This window comes from Phascolarctos cinereus, unplaced genomic scaffold (assembly GCF_003287225.1).
Source record: "Phascolarctos cinereus isolate Bilbo 61053 unplaced genomic scaffold, phaCin_HiC Scaffold_726;HRSCAF=1367, whole genome shotgun sequence".
NCBI classification, from domain to species: domain Eukaryota; kingdom Metazoa; phylum Chordata; class Mammalia; order Diprotodontia; family Phascolarctidae; genus Phascolarctos; species Phascolarctos cinereus.
In genome coordinates, this window is record NW_027556098.1 from 342,042,557 (window position 1) to 342,063,484 (window position 20,928).

General features: G+C 38.6%; 1 protein-coding gene across 2 annotated transcripts in view; it reads left to right on the plus strand.

The window, feature by feature from the left end:
* Positions 1 to 3,433: 3,433 nt before the first annotated feature.
* The window catches only part of MRPS31 (mitochondrial ribosomal protein S31), a 29,323-nt gene continuing 11,828 nt past the window's right edge, over positions 3,434 to 20,928 (plus strand). The window contains exons 1-4 of one of the 2 annotated variants that reach the window (XM_020969983.2): positions 3,434 to 3,649; positions 7,516 to 7,818; positions 9,029 to 9,187; positions 19,928 to 20,065. In XM_020969983.2, the coding sequence (XP_020825642.1) occupies positions 3,525 to 3,649; positions 7,516 to 7,818; positions 9,029 to 9,187; positions 19,928 to 20,065 (725 nt within the window). In that variant the 5' untranslated portion in view covers positions 3,434 to 3,524. The remainder of the gene's footprint in view (positions 3,650 to 7,515; positions 7,819 to 9,028; positions 9,188 to 19,927; positions 20,066 to 20,928) is intronic. The other variant, XM_020969982.2, reaches the window with a different exon arrangement.

The window sequence follows — 20,928 nt, forward strand, 5'->3', positions numbered from 1 at the left end:
GTGTGTGTATACACTTGCTCTAGCATGCCCATGTGTAACTGACTGAGGGTGTGGCCAGGGTTGTAGCCAGAGTGGGGAGGGGTGGGGAAGTGAATCAGTGTTAGAACAGATTGGGGTATGGGAAGAGCTGTATTTCCACTTTCAGGTTTCATTTTTACCACTTCCCCAAAACTACTGCCTCATATAACTCTACTGAATGCTGCAGGGGGAGTCAGAGGACCTGGGTTTGAATCCCAGCTCTGCCACTTACTAGCTTTATGACCCTGGGAGAGATACATCATCTCTTCTGGCGTCAGTTTCCTAATTTGAACTGAGAGTGTTAGATTAGATGATATCTGAAGTTCTTTCCAGCATCAAACCTATGATCTTGTGATGAGTAGCACTTGTCATATGGGGCAGCTAGGTGGTCCAGGGTCTGGGGCACTGGACCTGGAATAACGAAGACGAAAGGTCAAATCTAGCCTCAGACATTTACTAGCAGTGTGACCCTGGGCAAGTGACTTAATTTCTGCTTGCCTCAATTTCCTCATCTGTAAAATAGGAATAATAATAGCACCTACCTCCCAGGATTGTTGTGAGGATCAAATAAGATAATAATTCTAAAGTGCTTAGCACAGTGCCTAGCACATAGTAGCATCATATAAAAGTTGTTGTTATTGTTGAAGTCATTTTTTAGTTGTGTCCAACCCTTCATGACCCCATTTGGGGTTTTCTTAGCAAAGATATTGGAGTGATTTGCCATTTCCTTCTCCAGCTCATTTGACAGATGAGGAAACTAAAGAAAACAGGGTTTGTCCAGGGTCATACAACTAGTAAGTGTCTGAGGCTAGATTTGAACTCTGGTCTTCCTGACTCCAGGCTGGCACTCTATCCACTGTGTCAACCACTTGCCCCATATAAATGTTAGTTATTATTATTAGTTAAAAGCATGGCCAATTTGACCAATAGTAAGCCAGAATTCATCATTGTCATTGACAAAGGGCTCTGACAGGTCTTCCCCAAAACATTTAATATTTAAACTACTGTAGATGGGGAAAAAAAACCCAAAAACTTTCCCTTACTGATGGTTCTGTATTGTCATCACGTACCTACATTATATCAATGTAAATATTTCAAAGAAAGTATTACTAGTATTACTTTCAATTAGAACATAAGTAACATAATGGTGAGTCTTTCTTTATCCTTGAAGCAAGGACACACTTAATTTTAAGTGCTATTTAGAATGTGCCCCAAGGGCTGCTGGTTGGTTATCCCAGGCTATATTCCAGAAAATGTAGGATTCCTAGTTATACATATCACACTACAACCAGAGGAAATGTAGGAATCTACAGACTGCTGGTTATAGATAATTTCATTTTTCTTTTTCTTGCAATCAGGAGCAAGACATTTCATAGGAGCTAGAAGTGACTGAATCTTTCTCTGGGAGAAGGATCAATGAATTTGGAGATGAAGATTTCAGTCTCTATATAAGTCTACAGATATGGATATAAAATGTCATATTAATATGTGACATACACACATATTAAAGGCTGATCTGGAGGATTAATTCAAGAATTTGGAGGAAATACTATTGAGCAATATAATTTTAGTATTTCTCATCAGACCCAAAAGACATGAAGTATCCAATTAATAATCAGTCTAATGAAACAAAAGCAAACACTCAAGTATATATCATATTAGAAAAACATCCATAACTATGCTTTTAGGCTGTATTTTTAGAATTACCTAAATTTCACTTGTAACCTAGAACTATGGTTTGCCGCAAAGGTGGGGTGGGGTGGAGAGGGGGAGAATGATGATGGACAAAAATTTTTCCTCAGAGAATTAGTACCACTAATGGAATTTTAGGGGATGCTAAAAGTACCAGGAGAATTCCAATCTGTGAAGTAACATTGCCACAGCAATTCATGCTTCAGTGACATTGCTTCTCCTTGCTTCTGACACCTATAGTTCAACTTTTTTTTTCCCCACTTCCCCGCTGGAGGGATGACAAGGGAAAGAAAAATGAACTTTTTCTTCTTTTGGTCTCTGGAGCTACCACCTAGAGTACTATGCTGTACCGGGAAGAGTGCTAAACTTGGAGTCAGGAGACTTGGGAATGATACTATGCAACCCTGGTGAAGTCACTTCTATAAAATGGAAATAATCCTTGCATTACGCACCCCCATAAGGTTCTTGAAGAAGGAGATATGCAAAGCATAAATGCAAGTTTATATATGACCTTGGCAAATAAAAGGTATTCTATAAATGCATGTTGATTACTATAAACAAATGTTCCCCCCCATTAGATTGTATGCTCAATGAGGGCAGGAAATGGGGTGAGGAGCTAATTTAAGGGCAAAGAGGCATGTAGGAAAGAATACTAAGTGAGTGTCAGGTTCTGCGGCTTTATGACCTTGCATAACTCACTAAACCACTGAGCTTATTTCCTCTTCTATCAAATGGAAATATTAATACTTACCCTGCCCATATATTAGGGTTGTTGTAAGAATGTTGCAAGAATGTTGTAAGAATTTCATATGCCATGAAAGTGCTTTGAAAAGGTGTGCATATTCCTTGTAGAGGGTTGAAAGAAAAGGTGCTCTCCAAGGTCCTTTTCCCTTCTTAGAGGATTTCACAGAACTATGAGATTTAGAACTGAAAGAGATCTTACTCATCATCTGATCCAACCCCTTCATTTTACAGTGGAGGAAACATGGGCCCAGAAAAAAGGATAATAGTGCCTTACAGTAGGCAAAGAACTTCACATATGTCATTCATTTTCTCCTCTAACAACTCTGGAGGGGTTTTTCCCATTTTACAAAAGGGGCGCTATTATTATCCTTATTTTACAAATGAGGCAACTGAGGCAGAGAGAAAGATTACATGACTTGCCCAGGGCACTTTTGAACTCCTGTCTTCCTGACTCCAGGTCTGTGCTAGACAGGCATGACTCAGCTGGGATGAGATTTGCCAAAAGTCAAAAAGGTAAAATTACTCAGTAGAGCTGAGAATGGAACAAAGGTGTCCAGACTTTCAATGCCCTCTCCATCCTCTCCTTGATTTATAAATGTCAGGATTTGAGTCCAAGAGCCTTGATTCAAACCCAGGCACTGGGTCATCTGTATGACCTTGGGAAAGTCCTTTAACGTCTCTGGGACTCAGTTTCATCCCCAGTAAAATGAGATATTATTACTTATTAAAACTGGATTAGACTGGCCTTTAAAGTCCCTCCCTGCCTTAAATTCTAGGATCCTCAGATAGTTCCTTACTTCTAAGAAGGGAGGGGAGTTACTAAAATTAACGTGTGCGAGAGACCAGCGCGGGCGCCTCTGGGAATTAAACCCCCGGGACGCGCAGGCGCGTTCCCCTCCCAAGGCTGGTGATGTCACGCGCGACTCCTGGCAGCTCCGGAACCAAGTGACGGAACTCCGTAGCTAGTCGGATGGAAGGGAGAGCACACGGAAGAGGTGGGAGGAAGAGAGAAGTGTTGTTCAGCAGGGAGACCGCGTGGCTTCCGGTCCGTTTCTTCATTTGCTGCCGCGATGTTCTCCCGCGTCTCGGCTCTCGGGCCCAGCCGGCCCCTCCTCCTCCGTCTTCCCTGCATCCCCTGTGGCTCCGAAGCGGCGATGGAGACTCGGGGACTGTGGACCCTTCCTGGCCCGGCCAGGTACCGCCCTGCTCTCTCCCTCTGCTCCCCGCACCCCGGAGCCTGGGGGTGACCCCGGCAACCGCGCGCGCCGCATGCCCCGCCCCCGTGACCTTTGCCCCCGGAGCCTTCCCTTCGCCTCCTTTCCTGCGACCCTTTGCTCGGACCTAACCTTGGGCTCGACCCCCGGCCCTCCCCTTCGGACTGCGTGCCGGCCTCTTCGCTGCCTGCGGGGTTTGGTGGCTAAAATACGTCCTTCCTCCCCTCCATGGTTTTCCTTTAGTGTAAGGGGGAGGCCAGTGAATTGTGTAATATTAATAATTAAATTAGCTGTAAAGAATCATGTTAGGTTCTTGGTGGAATGTAGCTCCCATTCTAATTCTTTCTTGCACGAGTAGGTAACCAAAGTTTGTTGAATTTAATCCTCAGTAACTTTACTATGCCAAGCCTTTATTTTTAACTTCCTGTTCTTCCCAACCCGGTTCAAGGCTCTTTTGTCATACAGTGGACAGAGTTGTGGGCCTGGAGTCAGGAAGATTCGAGTTCCAATGTTGCCTCTGACTCGGGGCAAGTCATTTAGCCCTGTTTGCTTCGGGTGATCTGAAGAAGGAAGTGGCAAACCATTTCAGTATCATTGCCCAAAAAAATCCCAAAATGGGGTCAGAGAGTCAGACACAACTGAAAAACTATTAAACAACAAATCCCCCTAATCGTATTCTGTATGCCAGCTGAACTGGATGTCCTTATTCTGTCTCCTTCTTTAGTGCTTGTGTTTTATTGTCATAGCTGGAAGGTTTCCCATTCACATATCATCTCCTTCATGAGTAATAATGATAGCCAACATTCATTCACATAATGATTTCTGTGTGTTGTTTCATTTGGTGCTTACAACGACTGTGTGATGTAGATGCTGTCATCATCCCCATTTTACAGATGAAAAACCGGCCCGTGACCTTCCTCAACATTGTCTCCTCACCGAAGGGAGCTCTCCCTTAAATTTCACATAATTTTTTGCATTTAGCTCGTTCTTCTTGGATGTCGTTCTGGACATCTTAGTTATTTGTTGTACTCATTCTTCCTTCTAACTATTAGGGATTGAGGCAGGTTCCCCACCTCTGGACTAGATTAGAAACTCCTTAGGAGTAGGTCTCTGTCATATCCTCAGTGCCTATGTTATATCTTCAGTGCATAATACCATTTCCCTGCGTATACTAATGTTTGAAGGAATGAATGCAAAAATGAATAATGAGCTTCCACTCTCACTGGAGAGAGAAGACTGGTATACTGTCAAGTATAGAAGTATAAACAAAGCGTGGCAAGAAATACCAGAGTTCTCATTGAGGGGAAACCAGAGAAAGCTTTATGGAAAAATTAGCATCTAAGTGTAGAAGAATGGAAATGTGAGAAATGGGGGTGTGCATTTCAACCATGTGACCAAAGGTATGGAAGTGGGAAAGACCTGCATGATTTTTTTGAATAGTGAGTTTTTCCATTTGGCTGAAGTATAATATATGTAGAAGTAAGGTTGAAAAACCTATCAAAAGCCATATGAATATGTGCTCTAGATAAAAAAAATTAGAGAAATGTGCATTTAATGCAGATCAAAACAACTTTGAGATACCACTTCACACCTATCAGATTGGCTAATGTGACAAAATGGGAAAATGATAAATGTTGGGGAAGGTGTGGGAAAATTGGAACACTAATACATTGTTGGTAGAATTGTGAACTGATCCAACCATTCTGGAGAGCAATTTGGACCTGTGCCCAAAGGACTCTAAAACTGTGCACACCCTTTGACCCAGCAATGCCACGTCTAGGTCTGTATCCCAAAGACATCATAAAAATGGGAAAACGACTCACATGTACAAAAATATAGCAGCTCTTTTTGTGGTGGCCAAAAAATTGGAAATTGAGGGATTGCCCATCAACTGGGGAATGGCTGAACAAGTTGTGGTATATGAATGTAATGGAATACTATTGTTCCATAAAAAATGATGAGCAGGCGGATTTCAGAAAAACCTGAAAAGACTTACATGAAGTGGGGTGGCTAGTGGCTCAGTGGATAGCGCACTGCCCTTGGAGTCAGGAGGACCTAGATGCAAATGCGGCCTCAGACATATAACACTCACTATATGTGTGACTCTGGGCAAGTCACTTAACCCCAATTGCCTCACATAAAAAAAAAAAGACTTACATGAACTGATACTGAGTGAACTGAAGAGAACATTGTACACAGTAACAGCAACATTGTACCATGACCAACCTCAATAGGCTTAGTTCTTCTCAGCAATGCAAGATCTAAGACAACTCCAAAAGACTCATGATGGAAAATACTATCCACATCCAGAAAAAAAAAACTATGGAGTCTCAGTGCAGATCAAAGCATACTATTTGCTCTCTCTCTTTTTTTTTTGTTTCTTCTTTCTCGTGGTTCCTCCCATTGGTTCTAATTCTTCTTTACAATATGACTAATGTGAAAATATGTTTAATATGAATGTATATATAGAACCTATATCAGACTGCATGCCATCTGGGGGAGGGGAGGGAGAAAATTTAGAACTCAAAATCTTATGGAAGTTAATGTTGCAAACAAACAAACAAATAAATAAATAAAAGGGGGGAGGAGAAATGTATATTTAAGCAACATTGAGGTTGCAAAAATGAGAGCTGTTGAGCTGCCGGAAAGCAGACATATTAATGTACTGGTAGTGGAGCTGTGGATTGGTATAACCGTTCTGGAAAGCAGTTTGAAACTAAGTCCCCAGTGTCATTAAACTGCATATGCATTAACCCAACAATACCGCAACTAGGTCTGTACTCTCAAGAAATCAAATAAATACTATGGCAAAGAATTGGAAACTGAGGGAGTGCCCACCAACTGGGGAATGGCTAAACAAATTATGGTATATGAATGTGGTAGAATATTGTCATGCTGCAAGAAATAATGGAGATAGTTTCAGAAAAACCTAGGAAGACTGTATGAAATAATGCAGAGTGAAGTGAGAAGAACCAGAAGAACACTATATATGGTGACAAAATTGTCATGCCGAACAACTTTGAAAGACTTAAGAACTCTGAACACAGTGGCCATCCATCATTCCAGAAGACTAATGAGGAGCCATACCACCTATCTTCTGACAGAGTAGTGATGGATTCAAGAGGCAGAATAAGACATATTTTTGGACTCTATATATTTATTACAAAAGGTTTTTTTCCCCCTCCCCTACTGGGGAAGAGGGAAAGGGGAAGTGTGAGGGAGAGAAAATAGATGTATGTTAATTGAAAAATAAATGCAAAAAATTTGAAAATACTAGAATTGAGGTTGGTACCAAATAAGCCTAGAAATTGTTGAATGCCACCTGCTTTTAGTAGGTTTTAGGGAGCTATTGAAGATTTTTTTTTGGGGGGGGTGTTTATCCTAAAGAGATCTATGCATGAGAAAGATAACTACTGGTTGGTACATGGGATTGGTTAGAATAGGAAAACAAAGTGTCAGGAAAATCAGGTAGTAGTCTATTGAAGAAGTCAATTTAAAAGATGCAGAGGGTAAGATAGGGATGTAGTGGGAATGGAAAGGAAAAGGATAGTCAGGAGAGATATTTCCAAGACAGGATCAGTAAGACTTAACATGTGATTAGATGTGAGGAATCAAAGATGATTAAAGCTTCAGACTCAGGAGAATGGTAGTGCTACTGACAGGTAAAGGTGGTGCTATTAAATGGTAAGGTTTTGAAGGGGGAAAGCTCTGATTCTGACTAAAAAGTATAGATTCAAAGTCCTGGATGCCATTTAGAGTAGCAAGTAGGTGTAAACTCTTGGATTACCTTCATATAATGTACACATTTCTTTTTCCTTTTCTTTCCTTTTCAAAATTTCTTTCCTAGGACAGAATACAAAATCCAAAGGTGTTTTGGCACAAACAGTGTGATCTACAGCAAGAAAGATGAGTCTTCTGTTCCTGTTGCAAAGATTTCTGACAGTGTTCCAGAGAGCCAGGATAATAAAAAGAAAAAGGCAATTAAAAACTTGTTGAATATGGTAAGGAGCATGAAGGTTGAAGTACGTACATCGGACATATTACAAGACACAAAAACTCATACAACCAAGACAGAAAAGGAGGAACTTAAAAATTTGGGGAGGACAAGTAGAGTGAGCCAGAAAGCTGTGGAAGATTCTTCACTTGAGAGGTAAATTGAATTTTCATTTGAATGTTCTTTAATGTTATGTTTTGGTTTTTTAAAATTTATTAATTAATTTTTTTTTGGCTAGGCAGTGGGGTCACAGAGCTAGTAAGTGTCAAGTGTCTGAGGCTGGATTTGAACTCAGGTCCTCCTGACTCCAGGGCCAGTGCTCTATCCACTGGGCCACCTAGCTGCCCCTGATGTGATGGTTTTGATATGTCATTTTTTTCCTTTGAATTTGTACTGTTTAAATTGGAGCTTTTTTTAGCTAAGGTCCACCTGACTCCAGGGCTGGTGCTTTACACCATGCTGCCTAGCTGCCCTAAATTTGAGCTTTTTAATAACAAGTAAACATTGTTCTCCAATCTAATTCTAGTACTTCATTGTGATGTGTAGGTGATCCTGGGTTCTCCAAGAATATGTCCGTTGGAGTATAAACTCTGATAGGTCATAATAAGATTGATAGGCTTCAACTGTAGTCCGTCAGACAAACTATATGACAAGCCCTCAGACTATAGAGAATAAGCTAAGTTATGAGAAATTTTCCACTGAGGGAATAAATGTTTTCAGCTACAATGAGTCATGAAGATATGCTAATAAGTATATAGATAGCTTAGAATAGGAACAGATGGAGTTAGGAAAATTAATTAGAGGGCTGTTGAAGGAGTCTAAGAGTTACAAAGTGCCTAGATTCGGTTGGTGTCAGTGGAAATGGAAAGAAAGCGGAAAGATTTGAAAGGAACAATCTAACAATTTCAAATCATGTAATTACTGAAGAAAAACATGAATAACACTGTAATATAGTAATGAACTGAAGAACTTTTGTTAATCTTATTTTATTTATCTGTTCTTAGATTGTACTTGAAAGTAATAAAACTGAATTTAGCAGTGTTATATAATTCAGACTTTTTACTGAAATAAGTCTGACCTCCCTATTTTATTAGCTTAGAATAGTGAGTTTTATCATATATGCTTATACATCTATTTAATACAACATCATTCTAAGGTTAAATGTGCTTCAAGAAGTGGGTGTTTTAAAACCAAAGTACTATTGAGGATCTCAGATTTGTTTTTGAGTCCTTAAGCTCCAAAACTAGTGGAGCTATATGACCTGGTGTGAAAAGGCAAGATAGAGTACAAGACCATCATTTTGCTTAAGAGATAAATGAAACAGTATGTAATATTTTGTCTTCTTTCCTTTCACATTCTTCTTCAGTCACCAGTCGCTGCGTCCTGAATTAGTGGCTGCTGCAACTGCTGTTGCTGATTCCCTTCCTTTTGACAAACTGTCAGTCAAATCAGAGTTGCTGAGGCAATTGAGGAAACATGAGAAAGACTTCAGAGCACACCAAGGAAAAGAAACAGTTAAAATAAGGTCAGTAAGTTGAATGGTGATCTTCATAATGGTACTCAAAATAATCATTTTTTTTATTTGGCTGATATGTGTCAACTATAGCTTAATATAAATTCGTCTCAGAAACAATTAAAAATAGCACAAGTAAGACAGTTTTATCCATCAAAAGGCTATTTTTTAAAAATAAAAAATAGTAAGGCGAAAAGAAAACAGTAAATCTAAGAACTTTTTTTCTTTTTTTCTTTCTTTTCTTCCTTATTTTTAGTTTTCAACATTCACTTTTATAAGATTTTGAGTTCCAAATTTTTTCAGCCTCCCTCCCTTCCTCAAGACAGCATGCTGTCTGATATAGATTATACATGTATGATCATATTAAAAATATTTCCACATTAGTCATGTTGTGAAAGAAAAATCAGAACAAAAGGAAAAAACCATGAGAAAGAAAAAAACAACAACAAAAAAGAGAAAATAGTACGTTTCTATCTGCATTCGGCCTCAATAGTTCTTTTTCTGGCGATGGATAGCATTTTCTATCATGAATCTTTTGGAATTGTCTTAGATCATTGTATTGCTGAGAAGAGCTAAGTCTATCAAAGTTGGTCATCACACAATATTTCTGTTACTGTATACAATGTTCTTCTGGTTCTCACTTCACTCAGCATCAGTTCATGTAAAATTTTCCAGATTTTTCTGAATTCTGCCGGCTCATCATTTCTTATAGCACAGTAGTATTCCATTACTTTCATTTACCACAACTTGTTCAGCCATTTCCCAATTGATAGGGAGCCCCACAATTTCCAATTCTTGGCCACCACAAAACGAGCTGCTATAAATATTTTTGTACATGTGGATCCTTTTCCCTTTTTTTTTTTGTCTCTTTGGGATATAGACCTAGTAGTGCTATTACCGGGTCAAAGGGTAGGCATAGTTTTATAACCCTTTGGGTATAGTTCCAAATTGTTCTCCAGAATGTTTGGATCAGTTCACAACTCCACTAGCAGTGCTTTAGTATTCCAGTTTTCCCATATCCACTCCAGCATTTGTCATTTTCCTTTTCTGTCATAATAGCCAATGTGATAGGTGTGATGTAGTACCTCAGAGTTGTTTTAATTTGTATTTATGAGTCTAATTAAGAGTTATTTAGGGCATTTTTTCATATGACTGTAACTTTAACTTCATATGAAAACTGCCTATTTATATCCTTTGACCATTTATCAATTGGAGAATGACTTGTATTCTTATAAATTTGACTCAGTTCTCTTTATATTTTAGCAATGAGGCCTTTATCAGAGACACTGGCTGTAAATATTGTTTCCCAGATTTCTGCTTCCCTTTTTATTTTTGTATTTTTTTTTCTGCCTCCTTTCTAATCTTGGTAGCTTTGTCTTTGTTTGTGCAAAAGCTTTTTAATTTAATGTAATCAAAATTATCCATTTTGCATTTTATAATGTTCTCTATCTCTTGTTTGGTCATAAATACTTCCCTTCTCCATGGATCTGACAGGTAAACTGTTTGCTTGCGGTATCACCCTTTATATCTAAATCATGTATCCATTTTGACCTTATCTTGGTCTACTAAGATGTTGGTCTGTGCCTAGTTTCTGCCATAGTGTTTTCCAGTTTTCCCAGCAGTTTTCTTCAAATAGTGAGTTCTTATTCCAGAAGCTGAAGTCTTTGGGTTTATCAAACAGTAGATTACTATAGTCATTGACTACTGGAAGAAGAGCTTCCATTTAAGGAAATACTCCTGTAAAAGGAAACATTTTTCTAAATGAAGTAGATTGCTGGATGTATATACTGCATGGCCAGTAAATTCTTCCTTGGCCTTCATAATCTTTGTCCTTATGTTAATTACAGAATCTTTATGCTTAGCCTCTTGACATTCCCATGGACACAAAATTCTGAATGTAAATTGTGAAGAAACAGAAGCCTAATTATTATACATATGTTTTCAAAGTTATGCTAAAAAAAAGTCAAGGTGAAGCACTTGCAAATTGAGGTGAAGATGATTAACAATAAGCATTTTGTGGAGGACTCTTTGGAAAAACTAGGAATCAGACTTTACCGGAGGAAGTACATAAGCCAATCTTGGTAGTTTCAGTTATATTAACCTATGAACATTTTTACTTCCTCAATTTTCACTTATTAGTTCTTTTCTCCCCTTATGTACTCTATATATCAATTCCAACTCCACTCTCTGAGGCAGTTTCAAAGATTAACAGTAATAGATCTGTATTTCTGACTAGATGTTCCACTATCTTCTTTTTTCCCCCAGCTTAATAGTGTTTTATTTTTTCCAGTTACATGTAAAGATAGTTTTCAGTATTCATTTTTGTAAAGATTTTGAGTTCCAGATTTTTCTCCCTCCTTCCCTCTCCCCACCCCAAGATAGCAAGCAATCTGATATAAGCTATATATGCACAATCACATTAAACATATTTCTACATTAGTCATGTTGTGAGAGAGGAATCAGAACAAAAGGGAAAAATCACCAAAAAAAAAAAATGAAAATAGTCCTCTTTGATCTGTATTCAGACTCCACAGTTCTTTCTCAGGATGTGGATAGCGTTTTCCATCATGAGTCTTTTGGAATTGGCTTGGATCATTGTATTGCTGAGAAGAGCTAAGTCTATCATAGTTGATCATCGAACAATGCTACTGTTACTGTATACAATATTTTCTTGGTATTGCTTAGTTCACGTAGCATCAGTTCATGGAAGTCTGAAATCTGCCTGGTTTTTCTGAAATCTCTGCTATCTTAAGCCCAGCTTATTCTCTTTTCTCTTTATTTGTCCTTTCTGCCATGGTGATCTCATTAACTCTATAGCTTCAAGTATCTTTACTATGCAGATGACTCCTAAGTATAAATATCTAGTCCCGACCTCTCTACTGAGCTCTGTTCCTGTATTACCAAATGCCTTGGAGTCTCTATCTGGATGTCCCATGAGCATCTCAAATTCAGCATCTCCTAAATGCAGTTCACATTTCACCCAAAACCTATCCCTATACCAATCTGCCCCACTTCTGTTGATGACATCACTATTATTCAGTGCACCCAGGTTTACACAGTTGGGGTCATGACTGACTTTTCATTCTCCTATCCCTACATCCATTCAGTTGCTAAAGCTTAGTGATCCTACCTATACAGCATTTCTTATGCCCAGCCCTTTCTCTCATCTCACAACCTTGACCCCTACTTAGGCTCGTGCCGCTTGTCTCTTGGACTTTTGAAATAGCTTCTTTATTGGTCTCTTTTCTTTCATTTTCTTGCCTTTCGAGTTCATCATCCACCCAGCTGACATATTGATATTCCTAAAAGAGAACTGACTGTCACCTCCTACAGAAAATCTTCAATGGCTCGCTTTCACCTTTAAGATAAACTACAAAATCCTCAGCCTTTCACCTTCCATAATTCAGCTTCTGCTCACCCTACCAGTGTTATTCCGTATAACTAGCAATCATGCACTCTCTGTTCCAGCAATACTGACCTGCTGCTAGGTATTCAGCATATGTGACATTCCATCTTTCATCTCTGTGCCTTTGTACAAGTGGTCTCTATGTCTAGAATTAATAGCTGAATAAGCATTTATTAAATCCTTCCTATTTTCAGAGCACTGTGCTAGGTGCTGGGGATACAAAAAGAAGAGGAAGGCAGTCCCAGTTCTCAAGAACTTACATTCTAATAGAAGATGATGGGTGGTTTCAGCTATAAGAAAAATGGGAAGCCACTATGGTTTTTGAGAGTACAGCAGCAAAGCAAATGGTAGTGCTTCTCCTTTAATGTCATTTCCATGGAAAAAACATATCTGTTTCTGTAATTGGACCATTTGACAATGACAAGGACCTTGGCAGCAACAACTTTCTTTTCCAAGTCTTCAGTAGCTCTGTCTGCAGAAGCATTCACTTCTGCATGAAAGTTGATCCCCTGGATGATAGCTATGGGAACTGGGCTGAAGCAGAATCAGTCATCTCCAGGTGGAGGTGGCAGGAATGGGTCTGGAAGGGATGTTGAGGGGATAGGGTAGGGATCCTGGACTATCTCCATGAGGGCCTAAAGGAAAATTGTGGTGAAGGTAGTGTTGGTATCTTAACTTGACTTTCCTGGTGTATGCCACCTCTCTTTCCTTCAGGGTACCTTGCTACTTCAGCTAGGCCAGCACTTGAGCCCTACGACTAACTTGTATGGGGGATGGCTGGCCCTTTCTCCATGAAGGCTACATGCTAATTGAATTGAATTGAATTATCTCAAGTCAATGTGGTCCACTTGCTGAGTGACGTTACTTCAATTCAGATATGCTTTAAATTATTCTTGAAGGGTTTCTTTTGCCAGGCTCATTGATGGCACATTACAGGAAGGCAGCTATACAACTGCAGTGGCATTTTGGTGTTTTATCAATCTAACCCCAAATACAGAAGTGTTAGTAATGATGTTATTTAAATAAGGCCACTGTATTTGACATAGAAGCAAGTTAGCACTTCTGGCTACGAAGATGTCTTATTTGTATCCTAAAGCTGCTTCTGAGCCTTCCGCAAAGTTGACAGGATTTCTCACCTCTTTGCAGTTGGGCACATTCAGTCAGGAATTAGGTGTTGGATCCCTGGAGTTAGGTTTTGGATTCCTGCAGTTTCGCCCTTTATCCTGACTCCTGATGGTGATTGACTTCTCTCCCTTGATGGAAATTATCATTTAGAGAGACTTGGAATGTCATAAAGTTGTGCCAGACTAAATGGTATGCTTTTTGGTAGTCAAATTCATTTAGAGCCTTCAGTTCTGTGATGCTAATGAAAGCAGTTGAAACATTTCCTGGATTCTAGCATGGGCCTTCAGCCTTTGTCTGTGTTATCTTCAAGCCTTTGTGCTGCTGCTACACAGTTCTTAGGGCTGTTAGCATATCATTGCTCTCATCTGCCTCCTGACTGTCTTGAAAACTGTTCTGTGGAGGATATGGACAAGTGTGTTCCTTAAGTAGTTTCACTCTTTTTACGGAACTTATAACTGGATCACTTACAAGATACTTCTTGAACTACTTATTTCAGCCATTTAATTGCTGATTTATACCTCAATTCCTGTACTTTTAGGAGTTCCCTCATTCCCTGGATTGGGAAGTTTTTCAGGTTTTTAGATTTTTTTTTACCTACATTACTTTTCAGTTTTACATACAGCTTTTAACATACAGCTAATTTTTTTCAGGAACTTGATTTTTTTTTCCATTTGTAGTACATTTATGCAATGGGTATAAGTGCAAGACATTGAAGAAGACAAAGTTCACCTAAAACATATTCCTTATTCTCAAGGAGTTTTTAATCTGGTAGGAAGCACCCTACCTATAGTCCAGTAGTAGATACCAGTCAGTCAAGCATTTATTAAATGCCTAATAGGTGCCAGGCACTGTGCTTATCTTTGGGGATAAGGACATAAAAACAAAGTTTAAGTAGTCTGTTCCATCAATGGGCTTACATTCTGTTGGCAGAAATAAAATGTACATAGCTATATATAAAACATACTGCATAAATATGAGTTGTTAGGGGGTAGGCTAATGGTGAGTCAGGAAAGGCCATGTGTAGAAGGTAGTGCTTGAACAGAGTTTCAAAGGGAGCAAGAGATCCCAAGGCAGAGGTAGAGGAGTGCATTTCAGGCATGGCAGACACCCAGTTCTAGGGCACAGAGAGAGGCAGTAATATGGAAGAGAGGCAGGATGGCCTCAGAGCCAGGAATCTCTGGGCAAATTACTAACTTTTCAGTACCCCATGCAACTTGTAGACTAAAATTTGCTGAGCAGTTATTGATCTTCATTGCTAATAGGACTTTTTCTCGTTGGAGAGCTTTCTAGTCAGTGAAGTAATAGATTTCAGTTTTGACCAAAACCAAAAGTAATTCGCTTACATGATGAATGTATTAGAGAGTTAGGAAATACTGAAAGGGAACATTGCCACCAGCTTGGGATATTAGAGAAAACTGTTATTTGATGATGATGACTAAGATGACTGAAGGAAGGAGAGAGCATTTGTTATGCCCCCATTACATGCCAAGCACTGAACTAAGTGTTGAGGATACACATAGGAAAAACTGGAATAGCCATTTCTTAGACTCTGATTGTGAGAGACAATATTTTCATGCATTAGTCGAAGGGCAGATAGAAAGGCCCAGAAGACCTGAGAGTATAGAGATGGGGAGGGTAGCAAGGCCCAGGGTTCTCTAGGTGACATCAGGAAGTCAGATGACAGCACCAAGAAGCTGCCAGGCATGTAGAAGCAAGGCCTAGGTGGACCTCTGGAGGCGTTGAAAGGGCAGATGGTAAAGCCTACCATTCTGCATCCCAGTGGGAGGAGTAGAGTGAGTGACACCCATTTCCTTCAGGCCCTGTGAGCAGGTAAGTGGCCAGGTGGAAGGGGCAAGGCAAGGGAGGATTCACAGTGTTAGTTGCAGCTTATGGCTCCAGATAGAAGATAAGGCTGATGAGACCATGGCCAGGGTTTGTAGTTCTGTAAGACAAGTCAGCTTTGTAACATTTAGTGTCCACAAATGGCATTCTTAACCTGCATAGAATTGTGCCAATGATTGTAAGGGGAATTAGACACTAAGAGAGAACAAAATTCCATGCCAAAATCACTGGCTGTGGAGTCCAAGGGTGTAGGTTCACCTCCTACTTCAGTGCTTACCCGCTGGGCTACCTTGGGCAAGACATTAACCTGCTTGGAGAGCCTCATTTTCTTCATCTTTAAAAACAAGGGAATTAGATTAGATGGTCTCTGCAGTTCTTGCTATCTCTTGTCCTATTATCCTGCCGTCATAATATATATCGGCAAAATGTTAGGGATCATAATGGCCTTTAAAATTTTCTCAATACGATATAGGAAGAAGTTGTGGAAAGGGAGTAAAGACCAATGTTGTATTCTTGGTTCTGCTTAGTATCAGTTAGTTGTATAACTATTAACAAGTTATGTAACCCCCAGTTAAACCTTAGTTTTCTTCACAAATAAAAATGAGTGGTTAATCTTTAAGGTCCTTTTGGTGTCTATAATTCTAAGTGTTGAAATGTGTATAATCCTTAAATCCTTTTGCTTGTTAGGATTATTTGAGAATTAATCTGATGCAAAGGATTATTTTTTTTAACTTAAACATAAAAATGAGTTAAATTTTTAATAGAACTTTATGAAAAGGAGCATGTTCAGATTTATAGAGATACATTAACATTACCTGGAAATTGTCTTATAAAACAGAACTGTTGCCTTTTGTAGTATTAGAGTGATTGTACCTCTGATCAATGCAGTGACCCAAGACAATTCCAAAGGACTCATGGTGACAAATATTATCCATATCCAGAAGGGACACTGGTGAACTCTGGGTGCAAATTGAAGCATACTTTTTTCCTTGCTTGGTGGGGGAGGGAGAGGCGGCAACATGGTTTATATGGAAATATACTTTGCATAACTTCACATGTATAATTGATATATTGCTTGCCTTCTCAATGGGTAAGGGAGGGACTGGAAGGAGGGAGAGAATTTGGACCTTAAGTTTTTTTTTAAATGTTTAAAAGAACAAAGTATCTGTTAGAGCAAAAGCAAAATATATTAGAATTTTGTTTTAAAGCAAAGAAAATGCTTTTATTTTGTGTCCCCTTCCTAGCCTGCCTGAAGTTCACAGTCTTTGGATGTGTAATTAATTTATGAAATTATGAAATGGGGGCAGGCGTTCCCTGTTCTTTGGGTACTTGCCTGGAAAGACCACGACTGGCAGCAGGAAATGAAGTGCTAATCATACTTTAATTAAGTGCAGAAGGCATGGGGGAAGAAGCTCATAAAGGCAGAGACAAGCAGCAAAAGAGGCAGATGTTGGTGTGGGGATGGGGGAATGGGATGGTGAAGAAAGAGGAGACAGAGAGGCAGAGAATATCACTCACATAACCATGGATTAGAGTTGGGAGCACTAGGCAGCAGGGATCTGAAGGAGATAGAAGAAGGCTTGAGGGGCAGGAGTTTGAAGTCTCATTTTTATAGGGATTTGGGAGGGAACATTATTAGTTCATTAACATATACAAATCATCTCAACATTAGTAGTAAAACTTTAAAGTTTACATGTCCTCATTATCTCCAAGTTATCAGGTCTTTTTTGGTGTTCTGTTGATCTGGAACTGTGGAGGTCTGGAATTTGTCTAGAATTAACATATCATAGGACCAGAACCCTGACAGCACTATCTGGATGGCTTCTGCTGATTCAGCACATATTACCAGGATGTGAATTTTGGTTACTGCATGATACAGTTTGTAACTTATGCTCCTTTGATCTTTGGGATCATTTGTTATATGACTTCCAAGTTCTGCTTTACATCTTAATTTCTGCAATTGCGCTTTTATACTGGCTACTTATAAACTTATTATATTGATTAGAAGGCGAGGGGTTCCAGAAGGACCAGAATAAGATGCAGTTTTAATGATGTTTTCCTTTTTTTTTAAATGTAGTTTGTGAGATTGTAGTTAGATTTTACAGAGTTCAGATTTTGCTGATTTTTTTTCTTTATTGCTTCATACAACTCTTGATACATTTCTTTGTGTGTTTTGTATTATTCATATCGCTGTATTTTATTATCTCAATATAACATATATTGGCTCTTATCTAGTGCTAGACATATAGGTTGTTTTCTCAGTATTTTTCTGTTGCAATTAAGTAGCTAATTCTGATCAGTAAAGAAATTAGTGATTAAAATAGAAATGATGAAAACCTATGGAGAATTTGTCATTTTAAAGTTCGTGATAGAACTATCCTCCAATTGATAAATGATCAGTTGATGATCAGGTGGTTCTCAAAGCTATCCAAGATATGGAGAAATGCATCAAATCACTAATAATTAGAGAAATGCAAATTAAAGCAGCTCTGAGGTTCTACCTCACTTTCATCAGATTGGCAAAGATGACAAAAATGGATACTGACATGTCAGATGGGCTAAGGAGAAAAAAGGCATTAATTCATTATTGGTGGAACTGTGAATTGGATACAGCTGTTCTGGAAATATGTAACTAGGTTCTGAGAGTCACTAAACTGTGCATTCCCTATGACCCAATGAGATTTTTTCTGGGTCTGTACCCAGAGCAAAAGGACACACACATATCATAAGAAGTATTGACAGCAGCTCTTTTTGTAGTGGCAAAGAACAAGAAACTGAGGGGGTGCCTATCGTTTGGGAAATGACTGAACAAGCTATGGTATATAAATGAACAGAATAATGTTTTGTAAGAAATGATGAAGGGTATGATATCAGAGAAACCTAGGAAGACTAAACTGATAGTGTCAAGTGAGCAAAACCAGGAGAACAACGTTTACGATAACAACGTCCATAAAGATAACTTTGATAGACTTCCAGAGGACTGATGATTTACTCTGCTACCTACTTCCTAACAGAGGTGATGAATTCAAGATTCAGAATGAGACACACATGTTTTGACGTGGACAGTGTGGGAATTTATTTTGCTTATTTGTGAATATTTGTTAAAAAATGTTTTTCTTTTAAATTGAGGGCTTAGTGGGGAAGGTAAGCAAAAATGAATCCTTGTTAATTGAAAGATAAAATAAGATGAAAGAAAAAAATTTAAGTTCATGATTGCCAGTGAATCTGGACATATGACATACTCTAGATTTTAAGGAAACAAATTTCAACAAGATCAAAGAAAAGATAGTTATACCCCTTTGGCTTGAGATTATAAAAGAGAAGACAATTCAAAAGGAATGGAAGAGTTTCAGAAATGAAGGTCTGCCAATACAGAGAGAATGATGGAGCTTCCCCAAAGAGAACTATCTGATAAGCCCAGATTTTAAAAACGTTTGTATGAAAAAGAAGGGGCATGTGACTAAGGGAGTCTTTGAAACTGGCATAGACATACAGAAATAGTATCAAGAAGACTAAGGCCTCAGCCGAGACTAGTTTTTTTAAAAGGCTAGGGGTAGAGGGAGAGTTACCCAAAAAAACCAAAAACTTTTAAAAAAACTGTTTGGGAAAAAAAGAAGGATGAGGTCTACTGCATGGAGCACATGGTATAAAACTAAACAATACAGAGGATGCAGAGCAAGAGAAAAGATAGCGACTAGATGACTACTTAGAGAGTTCATAAGGATATTATTATAGCTGTTAAGAGTTTCGATGAGTTGACCTATGTGGTCACTTTAATTTCTAACGTTCTGTGTTCCTGTTGTATGAAAGACTTGAGAGGATGAAGTTTTTCAGAAACTATAAAATTATTCCTAAAACACTTACTGTAAGCTTGAGCAAGTTCTTTCACTCAGGTCTCTGAATATTATTTTCTCCCAGGTAGAAATTAAAAAAGTTTATGAACCTATCATTGTTAAAAATTGAGAGAGAATAAGAGAGAGAGAGCTTCTAGCTGTTCACGTATATTATAACAACGAATTTGTGACCTGAAGTATCTTTGCTGTGGACTGTAGTTTCATTGAGATTGTCTTTTGTTCTTTTAAATTCAGAGCTTGTGGTTTATTGTAAGTTTGAAGGACTACTACAGTTTTAACAAAGAAATCCAAAGAACAATTTAAAAAGATAAAATGAGAACCTCAAAGAGCTGTAGTAAGGGAATATTAACTAATGTCTGGTATGGTTGCTGGTTCATACTTAACTTGTCAGTTTCAAAGTGGTTATCATAACTTGATATAAAGATTAAGTAGCATGAGTCATCATTACAAGTCAGCAAGCATATTACTATTTTGTGGTTAGAATTTTCAGTGCTTATCTAGCCATTTTTGTTGTTTAAATTTCAGTGACATAATTTCAGATATGAAGATCACCAAGTCACCTACATCTCGAATTTATACCAGGCCAGACCGTCAGATTCAGTTTGATGAAGGACTTGGATTTTTGTCTGTGAATGAGTTGTTGGAACATGATTCTAGGAAAAGGTACTTATCTTTAATTCTCAATATTTATTTGCCTCATTTTTCTAACTATGCCTATGAGTTTCCTTCCATTCTCTTGGTTATGGATTTTGATTATGTGTTTGCCAGCCCATAGTGTATTAGGGAGAAAGAGGACATTAAAATCTATCCTTCCAATCTGTACTGCCCCATTCTGTTCACTGGAGGAGGATTCAGCATCCACATACGTATATTGTTCTGGGAACACCCATACTGATTAGAGTTTTCCTGACTTGGACTAGGTAAACCTGACCAAATCTCAGATAAGCAATCTTCGTCTGGCAGCCTGGTTTTCAATTGTACATTAGTGACATGAAGTAAATTCTTACCAGCTTATATTAACATACCCTAATCTTTCTCTTTAGCAAGGAAAATCAGAAAACCAAGAACAAACAAACAAAAAAAAAAGAGAATCAACGTCTCATAAGTTACCATTACTGACTGAAATGATCTATCACTTCAACAGTTTCCCTGGGGCACTTATAAGATGTTGATTTTCGGGTTTGTTTTTTGTTTTTGTTTTTGGTTCTCTGATTAATTAGCTTCCATAGGTTCAGTGAGTCTATCTACAGTATGACTTTTAAGTCTGTGTCTACAACTGTAATCTCTCACCTTGATGTCAGTTTTGCATCACCATTGGTATGCTGGACATCTTTTGCATCTCATGTTTGTCACATCCAAAAGGTAATTTATCTTTTCCATCCCTCAGCCCCCTAAACCCATCTCTCCTCCAAAAATTCCTGTTGCTATTGTGAGGGTACTTCCATCCAGTTATCTTTGTCTCCTCCTTCTCCCTTACTTCCCATATTCAGTCAGAAGTCAAGTCTTATTCTACCTCCACAGCAGCT